Source organism: Kwoniella bestiolae, chromosome 4 (assembly GCF_000512585.2).
Source record: "Kwoniella bestiolae CBS 10118 chromosome 4, complete sequence".
In the NCBI taxonomy this organism is placed as follows: domain Eukaryota; kingdom Fungi; phylum Basidiomycota; class Tremellomycetes; order Tremellales; family Cryptococcaceae; genus Kwoniella; species Kwoniella bestiolae.
In genome coordinates this window covers 427,360-448,667 of record NC_089244.1, presented here as the reverse complement: position 1 = coordinate 448,667, position 21,308 = coordinate 427,360, and the positions used below count along the sequence as shown (strand labels likewise).

The window sequence follows — 21,308 nt, the reverse complement described above, 5'->3', positions numbered from 1 at the left end:
TGTCTCCATTCTTTTCCAAGAATCTCTGCCTGTCTATAGCCAGCAAAGCACGAGACCTGCATGAGAGTACAAAAGGAAGCAGAGCAAGGGGATTCATGAGATCTTACATGATGCGGGACCAAAAAGACGAGAAGGAATGTTTTGCAAACACTCCCGTACTCGTGCCTGTAGATCAAATCAATCAGATCATATCATCGTTTTAAGTTTTGGATACCTGATGGCGACATCAGACGTTATCTTCGATCCAATCGACGGGAGGGAGATATCTGGAATATCTTCTGACAAGGTAGATCATTACATGCTCCGACAACACAGATGAATGGCCAATCAAATCGAATCACGCCTTTGAAACGAATGGTATGTCACCATCCTTGTGTGCGAGCAACACAAATAGATATCTGGAATCATACTTATCTATTGCGCCATAGATGATCAGCGCTCAGCAGTGGATCATTGGTTTTTAGTGTGAGGTACGGACGTAATGATTCATCTTGCAATCTAATGCTCCCCGATATTGAACTCAAAATAGAAGAGGAACAGTTCTTGGCTTCATCGTTGCGGCTGATGGGTGGGATGATCAATGCTAGATACCACTTCCTGTATGGTGAAAGAAATCGCTCCATCGAAGACGCCATATTTCGTCTTCTCTCTTCTCGAGTAGAGATCATGACCATGATCGTGATATGAGACTGTGATGTCGTGATTGGCTGGACAGTGGAGCGTCCCTCTTGAGCAGCTAATAGTCTATCGATCTTTCCGCCAAACCCAACCCTCCTATCTAGACGTCTTAGTGATACTGTCCTATCAAGCAAAACCTCTTTGCATACCCATACGTATGATACAGCCAGCAACCCAAGATCCGAGATACAAGCATCAAATCATAACCTCATGAAGCAACCTCCTTAGCCTTCCTACTAGGCATAGCAGGCATCATCACCTTCTTCACAATCTTGCCGTTCTCATTCTTCACAACTTCCTCTAAAGGTCTCTTCTTGTCCCCCTTGGCACCACCCTTCTTGGTCGCCGCTTTAGACCTAGTGGGTTGGGTGGTATCGAAAGAACCCCATGAGCCGTACACCTCCGCCCAAACTTTCTTGACCCCCGTCCCTACGTTGGCATGTACCACTTCCTCTTCACTTAGCCATACCCCCTGTCGAGATGCTGTGGGAAGTACGGAAGGCGAAGGCGGAGTGGTGATGATGGAGTGGTGGATATGGTATGTCATATTGATATGTGAGAATATATGGGGTATCGAAGATACATATCGATGTTCCCCCATTTCAGGTTGGATATCGATATAGTCCTTCAAGGCTTTCATTGACGCTTCGAGGCATCGAGACGATGTTGAGGATATGGGAACAGGCGTGGTGGGCGGTTCGAATAATCCTGCTAGTAGACCTACATCCATTAGATCGCGTGAGCCTCTGTCCAGGTGAGTTAACTTGCCTCCCACTCACCTTTCTCAGGTCTTTTGACAAACAACCATTTCCTCTCATCGTCATTCTCCCTTCTCCATTCCAATACCAACACGGACTCTTCCTCGGCCCTTGAGACCTTCTTCTCCTTTCGCATAGGGAAAACCGTCACGCTTGGTATGAGCTCAGTCCCGGTAGATAAGGGTATAGGAGCACACAAGTTACAAGCTGAGTCTTGCTTCTCGGGTAGAGGAGGTTTGTTCGACATCTTCATATGCCATATACCATGAATCTCATCAGTATCTCTTCGAGGTGAAGAGTGAAGCAAATAAATGGGACATACCTCTGAATAAGCCTTACATCCCTGTCTTAGAGGGCATGCGGCACAATCCGGTGAAACGGGTTTACAAACCTGACTGCCCAATTCCATCAACGCCTGATTCCAATCGCCCGCTATTCCGTCGACCTCCGGAAGACTGTGCACAAGTTCCTCGGCAGCTGTCCAGAGGAATTTGATCGTTGAGGGAGCGGTCTGGGGAGCGTGGAGAGCGAGTAATCGAGTCAAGAGGCGATGTATGTTCCCGTCGACCTGTCGCATTATCCAAAACAACCAGTAAACAAGAGTATGTCAAAGGTGAAGAGAGGTGAACCTACGATTGGAGTTCGTACTCCATAGGCCATTGAGCATATCGCGCCTTTGTCATTTAACGCATAAGCAGAAGTCTTGAAGGGTGTAAAACGACACCCGACTTACCTGCTGTATACCTCCCTACCCCATCTATCTCCTTCTCCAATACCAGCGGATCATCAGGTAATCTACCATTATATTTCGACTTGGACATGACCGTCTTAGCTCCGGCAAGTAACGATCGTGCACGTCTATAGTATCCCAGTCCGCCTGATATGGAGTTATGGAGAGAATGCAAATCCAATGAGCTGAGATCTTCGCATCGAGATGAGAGGAGGTAGAGAAGAGCTCACGCCACATCGCGTTGACTTCCTACATCGAGCATCGAGTAACCACAAATATCAGTATCTCCGCATGGTACAGTAGTAGATGATACTCACCTCAACATCCGCTTTGGCCAGATCAGCTATAGTAGGCCATTTCTCAATCCATCTCTTCCAGTACGCTATGACCTGTCGCAAATCGGAATATCAGCTATGACCAGTACCAGGATAGATTAAGTGATAGCTCACCGTAGCAACTTGAGTCTGCTGTAACATGACTTCTGAGACTGAGTCGGAACATATATTTCACTCAGCCATGAAGTTCTTTGTTCCTACACTCGATTCATTGAGCTAGGGCAGAAGAATGAGATGATGGCTTACCCCATATCTACTTTGATTAGCTCAATACCACACTTCAGCACCCAAAAGACGAGCTCACTTCATAAGCCCTTTGACCTTTTTTCTCCATACTAAGCTTATGATCGTACCGCTTCCTCCATGGCATCCCTCTCTTCTCCCTTTTGACCAAAGAAGAAATAATGCTTCAGTACGATGCATTCGGGAATGAACAGCGTAGACTGAGTTAGCTCACCTGCAAGCCTCAAACCAATCTAGTAAATCCCGCTGTAATCCCTCGATGTCACCCACAGCATGATACTCCATCCCATGATCTCTCACTATACTCGGTCCGACGACATCCTCCATGTCCACTATCCCATCTTCGTCCTCAACCTCTTTCTTAACTTTAGCTTTGACTTGTGCTTTCTTGGTGGTAGTCACAGCAGTCCGCTTTCGTTTCACCGAGGTCCTCTTGGGTGGACTGTTCGCTATGGGAGTGTAGTCGCTCCCTTCTGAATCTTGTATGGAGATTATTGAAGGTGATCTAGAGGAGCTCGCTCGCATGGCTACGTTAATTCTGTGGTATGTAGACGGTATAACGATAATGTGACTGGAACGAATGTACAAATAAGAGATTGTACGATGATCATGATAATGTTGTCGATCTTCACTTTGGACGCGTCGCGTGAAAGAAACCCATGCGTTTGGCCAATAGGGGAGGAGTCATATCATTTATTCTACATCTACATGTATATGCATTACTCGTACGAATCATTCTTGTGCATCCCGGGATGCACTGGGAGGTATAACATGCAAATCATCATCTGCCATCGTGATGAAACGGAAGCATGATAGGCGGAATCTCTTGGTCAAAATGCGGGCATGTCGAACTTATAAGCTCATGTACACGACCTCTCTTCATCCATGAGAATATGAGATGCAGAGCGATCCCACGACACGAAGGATCGTGCGGTACAGCGATGTCGGTCATCTGTGTTGTCAGTACGGCCATCAATATCAGGCGCTTGCACATGAACGATGGGTTTTCGACTTCAGAGCGTTTCCGATCCGTGGAGGGTGGGTATATACAATGCATTTCCCGGACCCTGATCTTCCATGCCATGATACTCCCACAGAGTCTATGCACCACCCCTATAAGTGGTTAGACGCACGACAGTCAGCATAGTCTCACCTATCAGCGTGAGGGGTGAGAGGGGCAAAGGCGGGTTTGTGGGTAAAGAAGTTGGGTTTTTGCACTCACACTAAGATGTTGTTGCTACACATGACAAAGAGAAATCGGATCAGCTCGACATGGTCTGGTTATCATAGACACAGGGAAGGGGAGGGAGAAAGGAGATATACTTACATAGGAATGTGGATGAGTTTGACGAAATAACCTATGAAGCCCATTACTACGAAACCCACGGCTACGGCTCGGCAGAGTTGGATGTATTCTGCGGAGTGAGCAAAGGGATGGTGTCAGCGAGATGGTCTCTTCCGATGTAGTTTAGGGGAAATCAAGGCGAGACTGATGCAGGGGATGATGCTAGATTGGATGGATCATTGTTGGAATGAAGCGGTGGTGGTCAACAGGAGCGTGGTGGTCTCTGGATCTTCTGTACGCGACCCGCACTATCCAGCATCTTGCAACTTCTTTTCCTTGATACCACTCAAGACATAGGTGTAATCTGACCTGGCATGGCGTTGAGCATGCCAAAGCACCGATGTCAGGCCGAGCTTGACTGATCCGATCACTCCTGATCCACAAGTCCTTCTGTCTTTTTCGTTTCTGACACTCATCGATGACACCCTTCATATCTTCTATAGTCATGGCATCGTCGCATTTCCATGGGCATAGGCGACAGACAAGGATGTGATCAATTCAACTAACCTTCCTTAGATGGTTTCGTACATCTATTCACGAACTGTCATGAGGCATGACGACATCAGCATTAACCCTCAGCACACAGACAGTCGCGACGATGACGCCACCTCATCTCGAGGCAGTCAGAAGCCCTTCAGACGAACCCTTTGGATAGTGTTATCGCAAAGTGCGTTCAAGAGATTGGACCCGGACAACCACACTCACCTGTGTACCTTCCTTGATGAACTGCTGAGGAATCTCAGCGAACTCTGTGAATTTCTCGGCCATGATGGTTGATGAGGTGATGAGAGTGATTGGAGACCAAAAAAAGAATGACTTTGTATATGTGTCGTACAATGTGACAAGGAATAGAAGTTTGCAGATAGATAGCAGAGCATTGCAGACCCATCAACATCGGTATCCCTGTGGTGCTGGAAGTGGTAACTCGAATCAAAACCAGGGTCCAACGGCCACGTGGCATTCTCCATTCTGCCCACCATATGGTATGCGTATAGTACAGCGGATCATTGCATGCATACATTCAAAAGCATAGTAGATATGTGATGGCATAGATGCATGGTGGGTACTCTGCCTAACTGTTGTACGATGCAGGGAATGCAAAGAGAATCTATGTAGACCATTTTGTTCAATTTTCAGCTCTGAGCCTACGCCTTGACACCCGTCCAGGCGGTTGCGATACCGTTGGTATAATCCGTCCAAGCTCCACCTTTACCTTCCCTCAGTTGGCCAGTCTGGAATCCTGCGTTTCGCATGCTAAGCAAACGACAGGATGTCAGCTTGACAACCACAGCGTACGATGAGATAGCACGAAGAGGGGAGGAACGGGGCCGACCAAGACCAGGAGGAGGAAGACACTCACAGTTGGGCAAACTCAGGTTGCGAAGGGAATCTCTCAATGGACTCTACGAGATACTGGTATGACTCGGAATCACCAGCTAGGATCTTACCCATGATAGGAATGAATTGGAAAGAATATTGTCGGTAGATCCTATGAGTAGATCACGCAATGAGCACATGTACCGACACTTCACAGAGTGTATCCTAGGTCATTTTGAAGATGTGAAGTCGGAGTGAACATAGCAGGTGGACTCACTCCTTGAACAAAGGGTTCGACACTTTCCCAAATTCCAATACACCGATCTTACCACCGGGTTTCAATACTCTATGAGCTTCGCTCAACACCGCAGGAAGGGATGTACAGTTTCTGATTCCGAATGCTATTGTGTAAAGGTCGATGGAGTTGTCTGCAATGTGGGTGGGGAGGGATTGAGCGTTTCCATGGGTGAATGTTATTTGAGGGGCTGAGTGGACGATCGAAAGATCAGCTTTTATCTAACGGCATGTGTGTGTCCACCAGATCCCACAATTGATAGCGGGTTGATAGAGCCTCGACTCACTATTGTAATAAAGCGTCTTCGCAACCCTCTTCCTACCCTCATCCAACATCCCCTGGTTCAAATCAACAATCTCCACCTGAATATCCCTACTGTTGAATTTCTCTCTTGCTCTGTCTAGTATCCTCAGAGCGATATCACCCGTTCCTCCAGCTACGTCCAGACACCTGAATGGTTCTCTCGCTTCGGTCGATGATCCGGGGATTTGATTTTGGTGTAAGGAAGGTGGAAGTCTGGGAAGGAGGGAGGAGACGAATGAATCTTTCCATATTCTGTGGATACCAAGGGACATCGCATCGTTCATTACATCGTAGGAGGAAGCTACGGAGCTGAACACGCTCCCGACTATACCATCGTACATCGTTATGAATATCAGCTAAACTCCCATGATGACAAATAAGAAACATCTGGACGGTATAAGAGAGGAATCATGAACCCACCTAAACCTTCCTTCTGCTCTTCTGGAACCTCCTTGAACCCGAAATGCGTCGTCTTGCCATGAGAACTAGAGCCCGGAGTAGAGGTGGAAGCGTTGTTGGTGGATGTTGAAGGAGGTACATGACCAACTATCTGAGAAGTCGAGATACATCGGATCGTATTTGGGAGTCGAGGTCTGGTGGAAGTAGGGAGAGATCGGAGTAGATGGCGAGTGTGGGTGTTCATTTTGATTATTTTCTTTTGTTCTCAAATACTATTGATGCTATTGTCTCGTCTCGACTATGCTGATAATATGCAGGAGGAATGTCTTGATTTGGAAGCTTTGATGTCAATGAAGTGTATTGTTTTTGATAACAATGAGCAATCAATGAAAGAGATGGTCCAGATGCAATTGCCGCTAGTAACGAGTGAAAAAGTTGGGTTGACTTATTCTTTCTTCAGGGTCCATGTTGGTAGTCTAATACTAAATCATCTCATGGTCTATCTTTGCGTTTTCGCAGACAAAGGTATTCATTCCATCTATTCCTCATTCCATCATTCCTCATTCCTCGTCACTACTTGGTTGTATCCTCATAGATTTATAGATTTACTAGATAGTCTTCCTTGTTTCTCTTTTCATTTTCATTGCAACCATAATTTTTACGGGAAGCGATAAATTTGTCATCATCATTGTTCGACAAACGACGGTACGAGTATACGGTATACGCGTGCCAAGTTATTTTAATCAAGTGTGTCCCCCCATCATCGATCGCCGAAGCAGCTTTTTACACGACAGTCCTTGTCGCATCATACATCACTTTCCTTCTTCTTTCGTATCTTCCGCTTCTCTTTCGCTCTCAACGGACGGTAAAATAGACACTAGAGTAAAATAGAAATGGTCTCTTCACGCTCATCGGTCCTCTTACTTATCGCCACGCAATTATTATCTTTATTACCTACCTCATCAGCTTCAGTACTCTCAAGGACCGATGACCAGCCCCCACGACCAATAGAACGAGAGGTCTTAGGTTCGGCTACCAGTCCAAGTATAAGGAAGAGGGCTAGTGGATATACCAACCCGGCCGATAATGGTGGATACATGCTTACTGTGAGTCGATTAAACTTCTCTTATCTGGAAAGAGGAAGTGGAGCTGATAAGGATGATTTGGATTTGGTAGATCGTCAATGGGACTTACCCAGCTGGTCTGGGTGAACCGCTCAATGTCATCTTGTCTGCAGATTCGGATAAAGAGGTTTTGGTGAAGAGTACGGATAAGGGAGGATTCTTGAATTACATGCTGTGAGTTTGGGTTCTTATCGCGATACTGTTTATCGAGAAGACCTTGATGAAGTAATGCTGAATGACTTATTCTCTGCTATCTCATCCCCATATCATATGACCCTCGTCTCCTGACTGTTCCGCTACTCCTGACAATAATGCATCTTGAATCAATTCATCTTACCAACCATCCAATGCTCCGTCACACAATCTATCATCTTCCTAAACCTCCAGTGTCGCCGGCCTAGGAGAAGAATGTCTGGGACAACATCTAGGATCTATCCAGGAGGCGAATCTAGGTGATAGTCAAGGAAACGTCTCTGAAGTTGAGGAATTACGATACAACTATGGTAATCCCTATATCGGTACTTGTCAAGAAACGTTCAATGGTGGATTACACTTGAGATACTGGATACAGAATACTACCAATGCGTACTTCTTGGCAGTATCGGTGGAGATGGATTTGAATAGTGGGCATGATATCGTTAGGAACGGGTAAGTCTGGGTTTTCTTATGATGCCTTCTCTCGTCCTTTCCTGTCTCTACAAGAGAGAGATGGTGAAATCCCCCGTTACCTCGTTGAACATCCCAACTTCAAAGCCTCCTGTAGGATTAAGGCTAAGATACTAATCTATGAAATGTATCATAGCTACAACATCGGGCGTGACCAGCTAGTCAGCAATTTGACAGGGACCAACATTGTGACTGAGGATTTGACCAACACCTCGACTTTCTCGGGAACAGGTACCTATATGAACTATACCTACCAGACTGATGTCCAGTATGTTCCGGGATTGCTAAAGAACTCTAGTGGTAAGTAAAGGCCATATCATCTGTCAGTCTGTTTTTGGTGTATGGCTGACTGAGGCATTGTTCACAGACGACATCAACCATTATATAACGTCAGTCTTTTCATCGGTTCTGCACAGCCAAGGGACGTCAGCTGATTGAGCCATGTCACACAGTGTCGAGGAGAACGGTCAACCAGCTATAGATGGTTTAGTAGCTGTTCTGACAGTCAAGATCACCGGTCGTCCACCATCGTGAGTCGATTATCGATTACATGAGTATCCCTGCTGCAGCAGAAGCGGGGTATTTGGAGAGAATGCTAACGTCTCGGGATTCACATAGGAGCGGTGCATGGTCAACAATTTCTCAAATACCCCTCATCTCCATATTCATGCCTCTACTCCTTACATCAGTCTTCACGCTCTTCTAGACCCTCCATCAACTTCCGCCTCGTATCTCAATGCTCAGGAATTATTCCCGCGAGGAACACACAAATAAACGAACCCACATGTAAATAGATTATTCACACTTATAGCATAGCGACGATATCAGTACAATACAATATAGATGGTGTCATCTCTCTTTTTCTCATTATTTGATTTTATCGACATACTTACGAGGATTCCTTCTCTTTTTTTGTTTATGTATCATATTGTTATAGATTGATATCTTATATAGAAGTGGGACATTGATGTATACCAATGTAGATGGATGGATGATGAAGCTAGCAACATGCGTACATGACATGGAGAGAACAAGATAATCACCTTGGGTCTAGTGGTTAGGGCGTCCCCTTGGCAAAGCCTATGATGTTCCCTATAACCTGGAATATGCATTAGGAGAACATGATACAGTCTGGTATGGCGTTTGATACGCAAAGCTATGTGTTTCTCAAATACCCAATGGAACAGGCGGCGAACACCGAGAGAAATCAGAGAAACACATAGGATTCTTTTCGTCAGGTTTTCGTCAAATTCGTAAAGACAACCTATGGTGTTCTCTTTCCATAGGGTACGGTTATACTCGCTTGGCAGGAGAACAGCAACAGGGGTTTAATCCGAGGCGAATTGGGCAGCCCGGTTGGCCGTCTATGGTGTTCTCTGGTATGCTGGTGCATGATCTCAATCGGTCCATAGATATCACACCACAGCTTGTCTGATTTGATGCATTGTGCGTGTTGTTATAGATGTTACCATGATGAGGCAATGCATAGGTTGGTCTTGCTGTGTGCTATTGGGCAAGAAGATGAACATATATCGTTGGATGTATGTCGTCAAATCCTCCTATGGTGTTCTATTGGGGATAAACGATCCATCGGACAAAGTCGAATATGCGAGAGCAGTGTTCACGACTCAACCTGATCACTTTCTCAATGCTGTCCTGCTATCCACCTCTGGTAGGGCGATCTCGCATGTCAAGTCACATCCTGTAGCTGGAACAGGACCATCATACCTGGAACGCTGGAATGAGCAATCGAGGTCGTAGGGTGAGATCTGATATGTAGGGTAGTACCGTGAGAAAGTAAAAACACAGTATGAGTAGCCGATCTAAGCGGTTCCTGTGTGAACGATGACCTGGTACCGCCAAGTTGACATTCCCCCAAAAGTTGAATGACATCAACTCATAGGTTCACATCCAAATCCTGATCCAAAGCTGAAAGTACTCCTCGATCGTACAGCATTCCTGACCTCTAGCGAGCTATATTTATCCACGCGTATCTGCCCACCATCTCGTCCCTACTCTTCAAATCACTCAGAGCACTTCGCTCAACTTCGTTCCACTCCACTCTCGCAAATACCAATCCCTTCCCTGCACTGTCTTCTCGTCAATTTAGTATATCATCGATCAAAATGGGTAAAGAGAAAGTAGCTATCATAGGTTCAGGTAATTGGTATGTCCCATCGCCGTCATCGTGCTAGGATCTGACCCACCGCTGATAAGCACGAGTAGGGGATCGGCAATTGCTAAACTCGCTGGAGGGAATGTGAAGAAGCATTCAGATGTGTTCGACGATTCCAAAGTACCCATGTGGGTCTTTGAGGAGGACGTAGGTCAACAGTCCCATTTCTCCCCCTTATTATTCTTCTGAGGCCGATAGAGCTGTGCTAGGAAGTGAGGTGAAGTAGGAGGTGCGAGCTGATGTTATCTGGTGATGATCAGTACGAAGGTCGTAAACTCACCGAAATCATTAATACCGATCATGAGAACAAAAAGTATCTTCCAGATGTGAAGTTCTCAGAGAACGTTGTGGCTGTGCCGGATCTCGTGGAAGCTGTCAAGGGAGCTACTGCTTTGGTTTTCGTCATGCCCCATCAATGTGAGTACTGATGAAGCGTGCAAGGCAAAAGCGATGTCCCTCCTCCCTATGATATTCCATTATCGAACCACCCGTATCCTCTCTTGAAAACAGCTACTGACTCTCATGTTCAACTCCAGTCCTCTCGAAATGCCTCGATCAATTAGAAGGAAAGGTCGAGAAGAATGCCAAGGCCATCTCACTTATCAAGGTGAGTTATCGGTACCTCACCGAAAACGTTGGGGGTGACGAAGAGTTTTCTTCCCTCTTCTTCTGTCGCATATACGACATTCCCATCGACGATATCGTCATCTCTCCCCTGCCTTGCGCTGTCAACGTCCATGACGAGACCCGCAACATCGCAGCCACTGATATTCACACCATCACAGGGAGTAGGAGTAGAGGGCTCCGACATCCACGTCTTCGCCGATGTCATTCAAGATCGATTGGGGATCTCTACTTCCGCTCTGAGTGGTGCAAACATCGCCAACGAAGTTGCCATTGATAGATTCTCTGAGACTACTGTCGGGTACAGGACAGAGGAGGAAGGACAGATGTGGCAGAAGCTTTTCCGTGAGATCGCAGATCTGCTTGGATACCGTTGCAAGTGGCTCAGAAGCTGACCATAGCGCATTGGTGTGACAGAGACACCTCATTTCAAGGTGCAGCTTATCGATGATGTACGTCCCCTTTCTCGGAAGCCATGCTTGTTGAGTGCTTATATCTTGCCTTTCGTCAGGTCGCTGGTGTCTCTCTTTGTGGTGCCCTTAAGAACATCGTAGCTGTAGCTGCTGGTTTCATCGATGGACTGGAGTACGGTAATAACTCGAAAGGTATGTCCGCCTTCATCCGATGCTGACATGTAGCTGTGAGCTATCGACTGATATACTGTATAGCTGCAATCATGCGAATCGGCTTGCTCGAGATGAAGCACTTCTGCCAAGAATTCTTCAAAGACGTCAAGGAAGAATCATTCTTGCAGGAAAGTGCCGGTGTGGCAGATGTCATCACGTCTTGTAAGCTCCCTCGCTCATACACAGTCGCACGTGTGAGCTGACAGAGCAATGATGATCAGGCTTGGGAGGTAGAAATAGGAAATGTGCTGAGGCTTTCGTGAAGCAGAAGAAGGTATGTTGACTCTACTCTCTTTGGCTGTTGTCTTAGCTGATTACCGTATTAGCCCTTCGATGAATTGGAGAGGGACATGTTGAATGGACAGAGTGAGTTACATATCCCTCGATCATCAGAGAGCCATTCCAGCTGACTTGGTTCCGTGCACAGAATTACAAGGCATTCACACTGTACGTTAGATGTTTACACGTGACTACACAATCGAGCTGACCACTTGTACTGTCATTAGGCTAAAGACGTACACATCTTCCTCAAGGCTCGAGATAGACTTGGAGCGTATCCCTTGTTCGACAAGGTGTATCATATCTCCTGGGAAGGATTACCCGTGGAGAAGCTTACTGAGGGGCTTTAAGTGTTGCATGGCTAAGTATGCCTCGAGAGCGGCTGGATTGAGTCTGTGATACCCTAGCGATCGTAGAATGACTTACGGTATATACGATCTATGAGATACTCTGCATTATAGATAAGAACATGAATATAGTTACCGATACAGCACGCCAGAAGCAACCGATCGGACGTTTGGCAGACAACGGATGCATAACTATCCAGGTACATCGCCGAGGTGGCCGCGTGGTTATCCTTCAATCAGATTGTCACATTCAACCTGCCGCCACGGCAGTCGGGGCACTGCTCGAAACCTTGGAAGTGTCCTCCGTCAATTCACTCTTACTGCCCTGATAATTACTACTAAGATACTTTTTATTCAAATCTTCCAAATAACTTCCACTGGACTTTACGCCGTCCCACCCTCTCCTACTTTTCAGCTGATCTTCCTTCTCAACCGTCCTCCCATGTTTACCATACCCATACTCTGACTTCATGGCTTGATCCAAGATATAATACTGATCATCCGTCACCTTACTCGTATCCGAGCCCGAGACGAACCGAATAATCTCATCAATCTTGGCCTTATCATACCCCTCTGCGATCCGCGAAGCCTCCGACACCTCTCGTCTCGTACCTCCCGGGATGGAAGTAGTCGACTGTCCAGGGGGCGAAGCGTCCCCTCCCAGATAGGAGTTCTTCCAATTATGAAACGTCGCCTTACTTTTAACGTCCTGCTCGAATTTCCAGCTCTCCTTGGACGCCTCGTCGTTCTGGGAGCTCAGGTCGCTCATGGCTTTGTTCTGGGCCGAGGTGAGAATACTGGAAAGGCGGGAAGGTAACCTGAATTTTTGCTTTTCGTCGGTCATACTTAGGTATTGATATATCTGTCGAATCTTGGGGTGGTTGGGCGGGAGGGCCTTGTGCAAGAATGATCGGATGTCCTCCGTGTTGCCGGTGGCATTCGGGTTGGTGTACAGGTTTAGTAGCGAAGGGAGATTGTAGCGCGTTATCTCTGTTTCGACTAGGTCGGATTCATCGATTGAAGGTTGGGCGCTGTTTGTACGGATCAAGGCAGATTGAGGACCAGATATTGAATTCACCAGCAAGAGGAAATGCATATTCAAATCAGCACCTATCCTACCTATCTTCAAATATGAACATAGAACAAAGCTCACGAAGAGGCTGAAGAAGGTTTGGGAGAAGATTTATTGTCAGTCTCTCCTCCCCCCGATCCTAAGGTTTTGGCAGAACCCTCACTCCCATTGCTACTGCCCCAATCTTTGAGACTCTTGCCCGATTTCTCCTCCCATTGCGCTACCAGCTTTTTCATCTTCTCCTGCCTCTCCTTCTGCCACCTCTTGATCCCGTCCCTATCCCCGCTCTTGGCCATCTTCGCGACCTCCGCCCCAGTCTTCTTTGCAATTTCGTTGAGGTGGGTGGCGACCTCCTCAGAGTTGAACGACATTCGGACCTGTTCATTACGCAGGACTCTCTTGACCATGCCCTGGACCCGCGGATCCTTGGCGAGCTGCGAGAAGCTCTCCAAGAACGTCTCGAGGTTGAGCATGCTGAGGTTGAATCTCGTCTTGTCCCCATCTTCACTTGCCTCATCAGAACCAGGTCCCTGATCTTTCTCCTCCAAGCGGATCTTCTCTTGCAGAGCCTTCATCTCGGATTCCCATTGATCTTCGGTGATTCCTGCGGATTTGTACCAGTCCGTCGAGAGCTTGTCGAGCGTTGTCATGCGTTCCTTCCGCCATTCCGCCATACCCTCCCTACCGTAATCCTTCTTCATAAACTCCCGGGTGCTATATCTATCCTTCAGTCCCTCTAATAGCTTGTCTCCGTCTCTCTGCGTCATTTTGACGATCGAGCTCGAACCCAACATGACTCTCTGGACCGCCTCTCTGGATGATTCATCCGAAGCTAGGTTCTTGTGTTGCCTCATGAAATTATCGACGTTAATCGGATTCAGGCGCATCTCGACAGTGTCCTCAAAGGTTATCTCGCCCCTCAACCATGATTCAATCCATGGCTTCCTCTTGGTCATCTCGGATTTGTATATCTCTGCAGCTGCCTCTCGAGCTCGTGGATTCTTCGATTCATTGTACGTCTTCGCCATCCTGCTGAAATCTGCGACACACGATCTGTCCGTAAAGAACGGCCTCGAGTCCACGCTACTTCGCCCGATGTTGAACGACGCAGCGTCCCACGGTTTGTCCGCGCTCGGATCGAACGTAATGGTCTTTTCGACTTTGGCACGTATCTTAGGGTCTTTCCATGCCTGGGGATTCTTCTTGGTTAGCTCTCTCAAATATCTCTCCAGGTTCAAACAATTGATCTTGGTCGCGATCGTCCGTCCGCTTCCATACTCGCTTTCATACCCATCATCGAGCGTACGATTGTTTCTGTCCGTGTTACGCACGAGATCATCATCAGGATGCCCAGTGGTGACATAATTTGGTCCCACATAAGGCTTCAGATGAGATAAACCTGAATTGAAACTCGCCCCGGATCCGCTGAGAGGCGTACAAGTCACGGTAGATGGTACGGGCCGCCAATTCGGGGTCTGGGTCGGAAAGACGGTGGCCACTGACATCTTTTGGCTGAGAGGTGAAGCTGTTGATCGTCGAATATACGTTCGAACACTGTGTCAGACACAGCAGGCGGTGTGTACTTCTGAATGATTACGTTGTTTGATATGATGTTATTTGTGTTACGACTGTATAGGGAGTGGTAGGAGATTGTAAAGGCTTGGAGTGATAGAGTGGCGGGGGAATTACATGGGGGTGAAAGTTGAAAGCTTATATGACGGCAGAAAGTGCTCAGAGACAGGAGAAGAAACTGAGTATCCTTTCTTCACGAAGCTTGACGTGTCTGGGCTGAACAAGGTGGAGAGAGCACAAGGGATCTGACAAATGACTTTCCTTTCGAGGTAAAATGCCACATAAAACACCCTTGCTCACCCGTTCTCTTCTGCCTCCCTCTCGTGCAGGAGGAGATCCACCAGAAAGATGACCTGCCATCGCCTCGAATACGAGATACGTCATTTGGGTGCGATGGAAGGCGTGCAAGTGATGCATTGCGACTGCGGACCCCTGTGGAACCTGGAAGTATTCTAACATAGCAATGAACCTAGACCTACATGCTGAGAACAGACCGAAGAGTGAAACCAATATATGATAGAAAAGAATGAAGAATAATCAACCCAAAAGTCCCTGTGCAGGTATATGAACGAAAGTGGAAGATGACGAGAGGAGAAATTCAGATCCGATGTACTATAAGGAATGTATAATAGAGCCGAAGCGCAGACAACTGAGGTATACCTATTCAATGTATCTAAAAAATAACTTTTAAAGCGGGAATGAATGTAAGAGATGGTTGAAAGAGATGGGATGAGAGATCGGGAGTGGTTGTCGACTATTGACTGTATCCCTGAGCAGACACGTCGATCGGACTGGATGGGTCGTACGTGTATCCTACACCTGGAGGAGCGGGGAATGGGAAAGATGGTCGATGCCTGACATTATCGTACATCAGCTTGACCATCCGTTCAAGTTTAGTGGGAGAGAGACTGTCAACTCACCACCTCTGCCATGATTCAGGCATAGCATCCGCACTTAGAGTCTTCTCCATTTTGACACCCGTTTCCAGCGGTGGAGCCAGGAGACCGTCAGTCTGGTGGATGTATTGTTGTCCAGTAGGGGTGAAAGGCATAGCGAAGACTGGTTTGCCATCTGCACCTAGACTTCCAGGAGCGAATACCCTGTTACCCACTGGGATAGCTACGCTGGGAGACTGGTTGGTCCTCTGTCCTGGAGAAGGCATTGCTGAGGGTCTTCGATACGGATGGTGATGCGTAGCATTGGATGGGGAAGTAGGGAATCTAGTGAATGGCGAGGAATTGCCAGAAGAGTTGTCCAACACAGCCGTGCCATCTTGTTTTAATCCCACAACCCCTTCAAAGTATCCATCAGAAGTTTCACCCATAGAGCTGTTGGTTCTGCCTAGGTTGGTATCGATGACGAGTGGTTCAGCGAGTGACTGAGGTACCCCCATGTCACTGACTGTTCTTGCCATCTGCTGTTGCTGTTGTCCGATTTCATCGGGCGTCACGATGATCTGCGATGTCGATTCCGACGAGTCTCGTGCTGGTAAGCTTGCTAGGCTGGGTGGAGCAGCAGGATGAGAGAACGAGGAAGTAGCAGGAAGGTGAATCGCACTGGATACATGTTCGGTGGGTGAGATGGTGGGATGCTCGGGCGTAGGTGGAGATAATGCGGGTGGTTGCGAGTTGATAGGGTACATTGGAGCTGATAAATACAGGAGGGCGCAAAAAGGTGGACCCAGAAAATATTAGCGACAAGGAACGATCTGCAAGATAAGGAGATTTGGAGGAACATACTGATGGGAGCTGTAGCACCTTCTTCTCCTCGGCATCCCTTGACTAACCAATGTCTTCGCAAAGCGTCCTTACGAGAGAAGCTATATGTGATGTCAGTCATGCACCAACAACGATCGAGAGTCATGGAACTCACGTTTTTCCGCACTTGTCACACCCAAATGGTTTGACATCAAGATGGATTCGCTTGTGTCGCTTGAGATCATGATTACGGTTCTGCAGGAGGGCTGGTCAGACTCGCTCAGTAAGATGGGATCATGAAACAACTCACGAAGCTCTGTACACATTCATCGCACTTGAAAGGCCTGTCCACCAATGGTAGCCTGTTTGCGAAGGAGTAACCCAGATTGGGATTCTGTCTCATGTCCATACCCATTGTAGGCGCAGCCATGGTGTTGTGTCTTAATAGCGGAGGTTGCTGTAAGGTGGAAGGAGCAGACACCGATGGTAGGTATGTAGGGTAGGGTGCAGAATAGTTGGAAGGGTAAGATAGTGATCTAGGCATATCCGCGGAAGAGGGTTGAGAGTAGGGTGTGGTGTAGTAGCTTGAAGGGTAGACACCTGGTCTGGGAGAGGTTTGTGCTTGACTCGCAGGCGTACCATGTTGGGTAGTCGTGGGTGTTTGACGAGAGTAAGGAGAGTAAGAGCTAGCAGTGATGGGACTTGATTGGGAGGGCACAGAGCTCGTTGGTACGATTGACAAGCTTGGTGTTCGCGTCAGTGGAGGTTGGATCGGAGATTGTCTGTCCGTCTCTCCTGAATAAGATCTGTATGCCATTGGTGCACTGGTTACGTATGTGGGGTAGACGGGCGCAGATAGTTTATGCTGTTGTTCTTGCTGTTGCTGTGGTTGATAATATGGGTACTGCTGATTGAGACCGGCTGGTTCAGAGTGATGGGTTGATAACATCGGCCGTGAGGTTCCAGACGCAGGAATGGAAGAGAGTGGTGGAGGAGCGAAGGCAAATGGTGATGCTGAGGTGGGAGGCGATTGTGGTGGTGGCTGTTGATAAGTCTGTTGTTGGTACTAAAAACGAGAGAAGAGGGGGATAAAAGTAAGTGGAATGATCTCTCTGTTTATATAGCAATGGATATGGGTCAAAGCAGTAACCAAGAAGATGACGATGGCTGTGGCAACCGATGAACAGAGCAGAAGGAATAATAAGTCAAGATCAAAGTGGGAAGCGACGATCGTGCCATTCTTATATGACTAAGTTATGTGCTTAGATCCGTGACCACTCCACCCTTGATGATGGAAGCTAGAACTAGTAACAGTAACAGTGACAGTGACAGCATGTTGATATCTGTCGAAAGTGGGGGAATCACAGGGAGATAGAACGGTCCGTGTTCTGGAAAGGAATGTCAAAAAGAACAATTCAAAGGAGTCATTCATATTTTGGCAGTAGAGGTGAGCAAGAAAGTGTCAAGAGGATCTCGGACCGGGGCAAGAAAGAGAAGGAATGGGACAATGAGTCGATTGTTCGATCGTCAACTCTTGATCGATCTTCATCCCAGGATGCCTTTGCTCCCTTTCCCCCCACTCCAGAAAGAGATCATGTTGATGGTTGATGGGGGACCAATGCTAAAGCAACCATCACCGTTCCTCTCCCCTCGCTTTTTCCTTTTTTTCCTCCTCCGCGCACTGTCGGATACACACACAGGAAACCTTTGATCCGCACAGCTAGCTCCATCATAATGAACAGTTCCTCAATTGTGTTTGATTGAGAAATACCATCAACACACAAGGAAGGGGACTAAAATGGTACCTTGGGATGGAGGGAACGGAAAGTCGACCATGGACGGTCATAGCAGGTAACTTTCACATCATCATTTTCACTTTTCATCCTCATCCCTTCCAATCGTATCCAAGGTGATAGATGCGATGTCGACAGAACAAAGTTTCGAACAAGAGCCGGCCGACAAATGACCACGAATGAGGATTAATGGTTGATTGATCGGTTGCCCATCCCATTCTCATTTAAATGTTGGGATCACGATCAAAAACGATAATTGAGACGATAATTGAAAATTCCGAATAGATCCAACTTCCAAATTCCAAACTCAAATCCAAAGAAAACGGCGAGAACGGCGAGATCGATATATCGAAACTTGGACTCACTTGATCTCGTCTCTCTCGACCTTCAGCTCCTCTACCATCGTACCCATTCGCCTGCGGTTGATAATGACCTTCGTTCATGATTATCTGTCTCGCTATTCACAAATTGGTCGGGATCACTGAGGAGGCCGCAAACGGATTCGTCTGATTGTGTGAAGTGCGAGAATGGGGGAAGGAGACACAAACGATAAGCGACCGAGTATATAAACCATTGACGTAGGAAGAGATCAATTTACGGATGAGCCGGGCTAAATCTAGTGCTGATCACTGATGGCAAGTCCTCGTTTCCATCAAACGTATCAAAGGGCCAAAGACACTCCAATCAAAGTCGTCCTTTAGAGAGAATCTTAAAACAGTGGAGCGAGCGATGTCTTGATTATCCTTCTTATTCAGGGCGTTCTATACACAAATCTAGTTTCTATCTATCTAGCTGATGAGGCGGCCCGTGTGGACTTGAGCTCGTTGGAAGACAAGATTGATTGATCCGTTTTTGTATCCGTGCTAATGCAAGTAAAGACCGACAGGAACAAGGGATGGATTGTGTATCTTGAGAAGTAGTGATTTGATTGCCAAGCGACGCGAAGCGATGGGTGTCGAGAGCTTCCTACTTATCGATGTTGATTATGTTATGTGAGAGAAGGAATGTGTTGCGTGAAAAAGACCACGAAAAGAGGACAGGTCGTGTGTGATGTAAATATTATAGAATATTTATGTTGTCTTCTTTTCCAAGTTGAGTTTCGTTTGATGTTGATAATCTGCGACGAGATAGGAAGGGGAAATTGGTGAATATGGTTTGTGCGTTCAGTTCGTCGAGTTGTTGGAATTTGATTTCCTTTACAACATGAGAGATGAGCCGCTGACGGAGGGTTCAAGGGGGACCAGCGCGGGTGGAAAGGAAAGGAAAGACCAGATAGCAGATACTAGTCCAACGGCAGGATTGATTGATTGAATTCTTTCTCTCTTTTCTCCCCTGCTGCTCTTGCTATTCGTACAGTACGAGTAGGTCGGACGTTGTCTACAGGGAAGGCGCGTCCCTGACCCTGGATCGCAACCGTAGTAGCAGAGAGTTGACCAGAGACTAAAGTTTTCGGATTAATTGGGTCTTACTTGATGGGTCTCACTGGATCAACAACTAGTTATGACTTCGACTCGCTTTCCTTCCGGTGCTTCCTTCCGTTAGGGAGCTAACTACGTTCGTACCGTACCGTACGCGTGATTACTGTATATGTTGTAAAGACCCTTGGGGGGAAATCTAGCAGACAATTCGGTTTATACGAAAATGTCAAATGCCAAACTCTATTGAAAAGAGCTGTACGGCAAGATATCAGGAACGAGGGTAAAATCACAAAGTCCCGGTTGAAGCGGATGACAGCTATACAGCAGGTGTTGTCGGGAGGAGAGGAACAGGGGGATCGACAGAGGCTTTTTTCTCTGTCAATTCCAGCGCTTTGTGTACTGGTGATGATGAAGGATAAGAGAAATGATAATTAAATAACCTTTGAATCAAGATGAACCTCTCTAGTCTACTTTGTATAGGCAGGAACCAATTTGGACGATCTATAACAAAGGCCAAAGCGGGCAGAGATGGCATGCATTGAGATGACTGAATGGGATGGGGATGTCGTAGGTCGTATGTCGTCTTTTCTTCCCGGGTTCACAGTACAAGAAAGCAAGTACAAAAACAAGGCACGATCGATTTCTCTAGCTGTTTGACCCATGGGATGGTCCAAAAGAGGTAGTTTTTTTTGGATATTCCCCCTGAATTTGTTGATCAGGACCAAAGACCAAACTCTGTCAGATCCCCGAGGTGTTGACTCCAGTCGTGTCTTACCAGATGAGATGATAGCTCCCAGTGAAACATTACTTCTCTGTAGTCAGTCGATGAACAAGGTTCCCACTGCTAACCTAGAGGCACGAGAATAGAGTTTTCCGTTGGGTATAGGCTCGTAGTCCGTCTATCATCTGTATCCGACAGACATTCCTCTGCCTCCATCTACCATAGCTCATCAAAGAGCGTCCTGCTCGTCGATTGCAGCACACATGATGCAAGTGACCCTCCCGTTCGCTGAATCATCACATTCGTACTTGTCTCATATCTATCCGCTCCGCTCAACTCGGCCATCCCCCATCAGACCCAAATCATCCCGGCCTAACAAGACCTCAATTGGGACATGCAGAAAGAGAAATCTGTTCTGTTCTCGATCATGTCTTATATAACAAAAAGAAAAATGCCGTTACATGTCTGACACTCTGTCTGGATTTCTCGTAAAGCGATCTAACATTTTCAAGCGTGTTATCGGTGCACCGATGTATGATGAGATAGATGGCTGGATGGGATCTGGTCGTATACGCAATGACATGATGGAGGATTCCTATCCCAATTCCAGATCACAATATTTCGCATCGAGCAAAGACGATATCAACTGTAATTCTCACTTCTTCTGTGCAGGACGAGTATCGGTTGACTGTCTTTAAACGATGGGCCATACAAACACACTTGATGACTATATATGTTATCGGCTTTATCATCCGAAGTGATCTATCTCTTAGGAGTGCCCAGACCAGAC

At 46.9% G+C, this 21,308-nt stretch overlaps 8 protein-coding genes across 8 annotated transcripts; 2 read left to right on the top strand and 6 right to left on the bottom strand.

Annotated features, from left to right (window-relative positions):
- Positions 1 to 886: 886 nt before the first annotated feature.
- Positions 887 to 3,269, bottom strand: I302_105736 (A/G-specific adenine glycosylase; the record flags this gene model as incomplete). The annotated part of the gene is made up of 11 exons (XM_065870135.1): positions 887 to 1,398; positions 1,458 to 1,683; positions 1,759 to 2,004; positions 2,070 to 2,110; positions 2,170 to 2,313; positions 2,397 to 2,415; positions 2,484 to 2,555; positions 2,616 to 2,653; positions 2,748 to 2,754; positions 2,806 to 2,884; positions 2,959 to 3,269. 11 exons carry the CDS (start codon positions 3,267 to 3,269, stop codon positions 887 to 889), a joined length of 1,695 nt encoding a protein of 564 aa, XP_065726207.1.
- A 575-nt stretch (positions 3,270 to 3,844) lies between these two features.
- I302_105735 (protein translocase SEC61 complex gamma subunit, archaeal and eukaryotic) lies at positions 3,845 to 4,857 on the bottom strand (the record flags this gene model as incomplete). Its single annotated transcript, XM_019191485.1, has 5 exons — positions 3,845 to 3,857; positions 3,967 to 3,981; positions 4,072 to 4,159; positions 4,597 to 4,630; positions 4,795 to 4,857. 5 exons carry the CDS (start codon positions 4,855 to 4,857, stop codon positions 3,845 to 3,847), a joined length of 213 nt encoding a protein of 70 aa, XP_019046115.1.
- Positions 4,858 to 5,234: 377 nt separating this feature from the next.
- I302_105734 (uncharacterized protein) lies at positions 5,235 to 6,647 on the bottom strand (the record flags this gene model as incomplete). The annotated part of the gene is made up of 5 exons (XM_019191484.1): positions 5,235 to 5,343; positions 5,450 to 5,578; positions 5,684 to 5,891; positions 5,988 to 6,329; positions 6,425 to 6,647. The coding sequence occupies 5 exons, from the start codon at positions 6,645 to 6,647 to the stop codon at positions 5,235 to 5,237; spliced, it is 1,011 nt and encodes a 336-aa protein (XP_019046114.1).
- A 649-nt stretch (positions 6,648 to 7,296) lies between these two features.
- I302_105733 (uncharacterized protein) lies at positions 7,297 to 8,899 on the top strand (the record flags this gene model as incomplete). Its single annotated transcript, XM_019191483.1, has 7 exons — positions 7,297 to 7,509; positions 7,580 to 7,701; positions 7,915 to 8,175; positions 8,330 to 8,493; positions 8,561 to 8,582; positions 8,646 to 8,723; positions 8,812 to 8,899. The coding sequence occupies 7 exons, from the start codon at positions 7,297 to 7,299 to the stop codon at positions 8,897 to 8,899; spliced, it is 948 nt and encodes a 315-aa protein (XP_019046113.1).
- Positions 8,900 to 10,319: 1,420 nt separating this feature from the next.
- On the top strand, positions 10,320 to 12,248 carry I302_105732 (glycerol-3-phosphate dehydrogenase (NAD(+)); the record flags this gene model as incomplete). The annotated part of the gene is made up of 12 exons (XM_019191482.1): positions 10,320 to 10,360; positions 10,420 to 10,516; positions 10,630 to 10,786; positions 10,906 to 10,976; positions 11,155 to 11,338; positions 11,411 to 11,445; positions 11,505 to 11,598; positions 11,662 to 11,781; positions 11,841 to 11,893; positions 11,946 to 11,985; positions 12,047 to 12,066; positions 12,126 to 12,248. The coding sequence occupies 12 exons, from the start codon at positions 10,320 to 10,322 to the stop codon at positions 12,246 to 12,248; spliced, it is 1,035 nt and encodes a 344-aa protein (XP_019046112.1).
- A 247-nt stretch (positions 12,249 to 12,495) lies between these two features.
- Positions 12,496 to 14,822, bottom strand: I302_105731 (uncharacterized protein; the record flags this gene model as incomplete). The annotated part of the gene is made up of 2 exons (XM_019191481.1): positions 12,496 to 13,276; positions 13,399 to 14,822. 2 exons carry the CDS (start codon positions 14,820 to 14,822, stop codon positions 12,496 to 12,498), a joined length of 2,205 nt encoding a protein of 734 aa, XP_019046111.1.
- Positions 14,823 to 15,643: 821 nt separating this feature from the next.
- On the bottom strand, positions 15,644 to 17,535 carry I302_105730 (uncharacterized protein; the record flags this gene model as incomplete). Its single annotated transcript, XM_019191480.1, has 5 exons — positions 15,644 to 15,743; positions 15,810 to 16,536; positions 16,629 to 16,708; positions 16,762 to 16,841; positions 16,897 to 17,535. The coding sequence occupies 5 exons, from the start codon at positions 17,533 to 17,535 to the stop codon at positions 15,644 to 15,646; spliced, it is 1,626 nt and encodes a 541-aa protein (XP_019046110.1).
- A 1,068-nt stretch (positions 17,536 to 18,603) lies between these two features.
- On the bottom strand, positions 18,604 to 18,822 carry I302_105729 (uncharacterized protein; the record flags this gene model as incomplete). Its single annotated transcript, XM_065870134.1, has 1 exon — positions 18,604 to 18,822. The coding sequence occupies one exon, from the start codon at positions 18,820 to 18,822 to the stop codon at positions 18,604 to 18,606; it is 219 nt and encodes a 72-aa protein (XP_065726206.1).
- Positions 18,823 to 21,308: the final 2,486 nt, after the last annotated feature.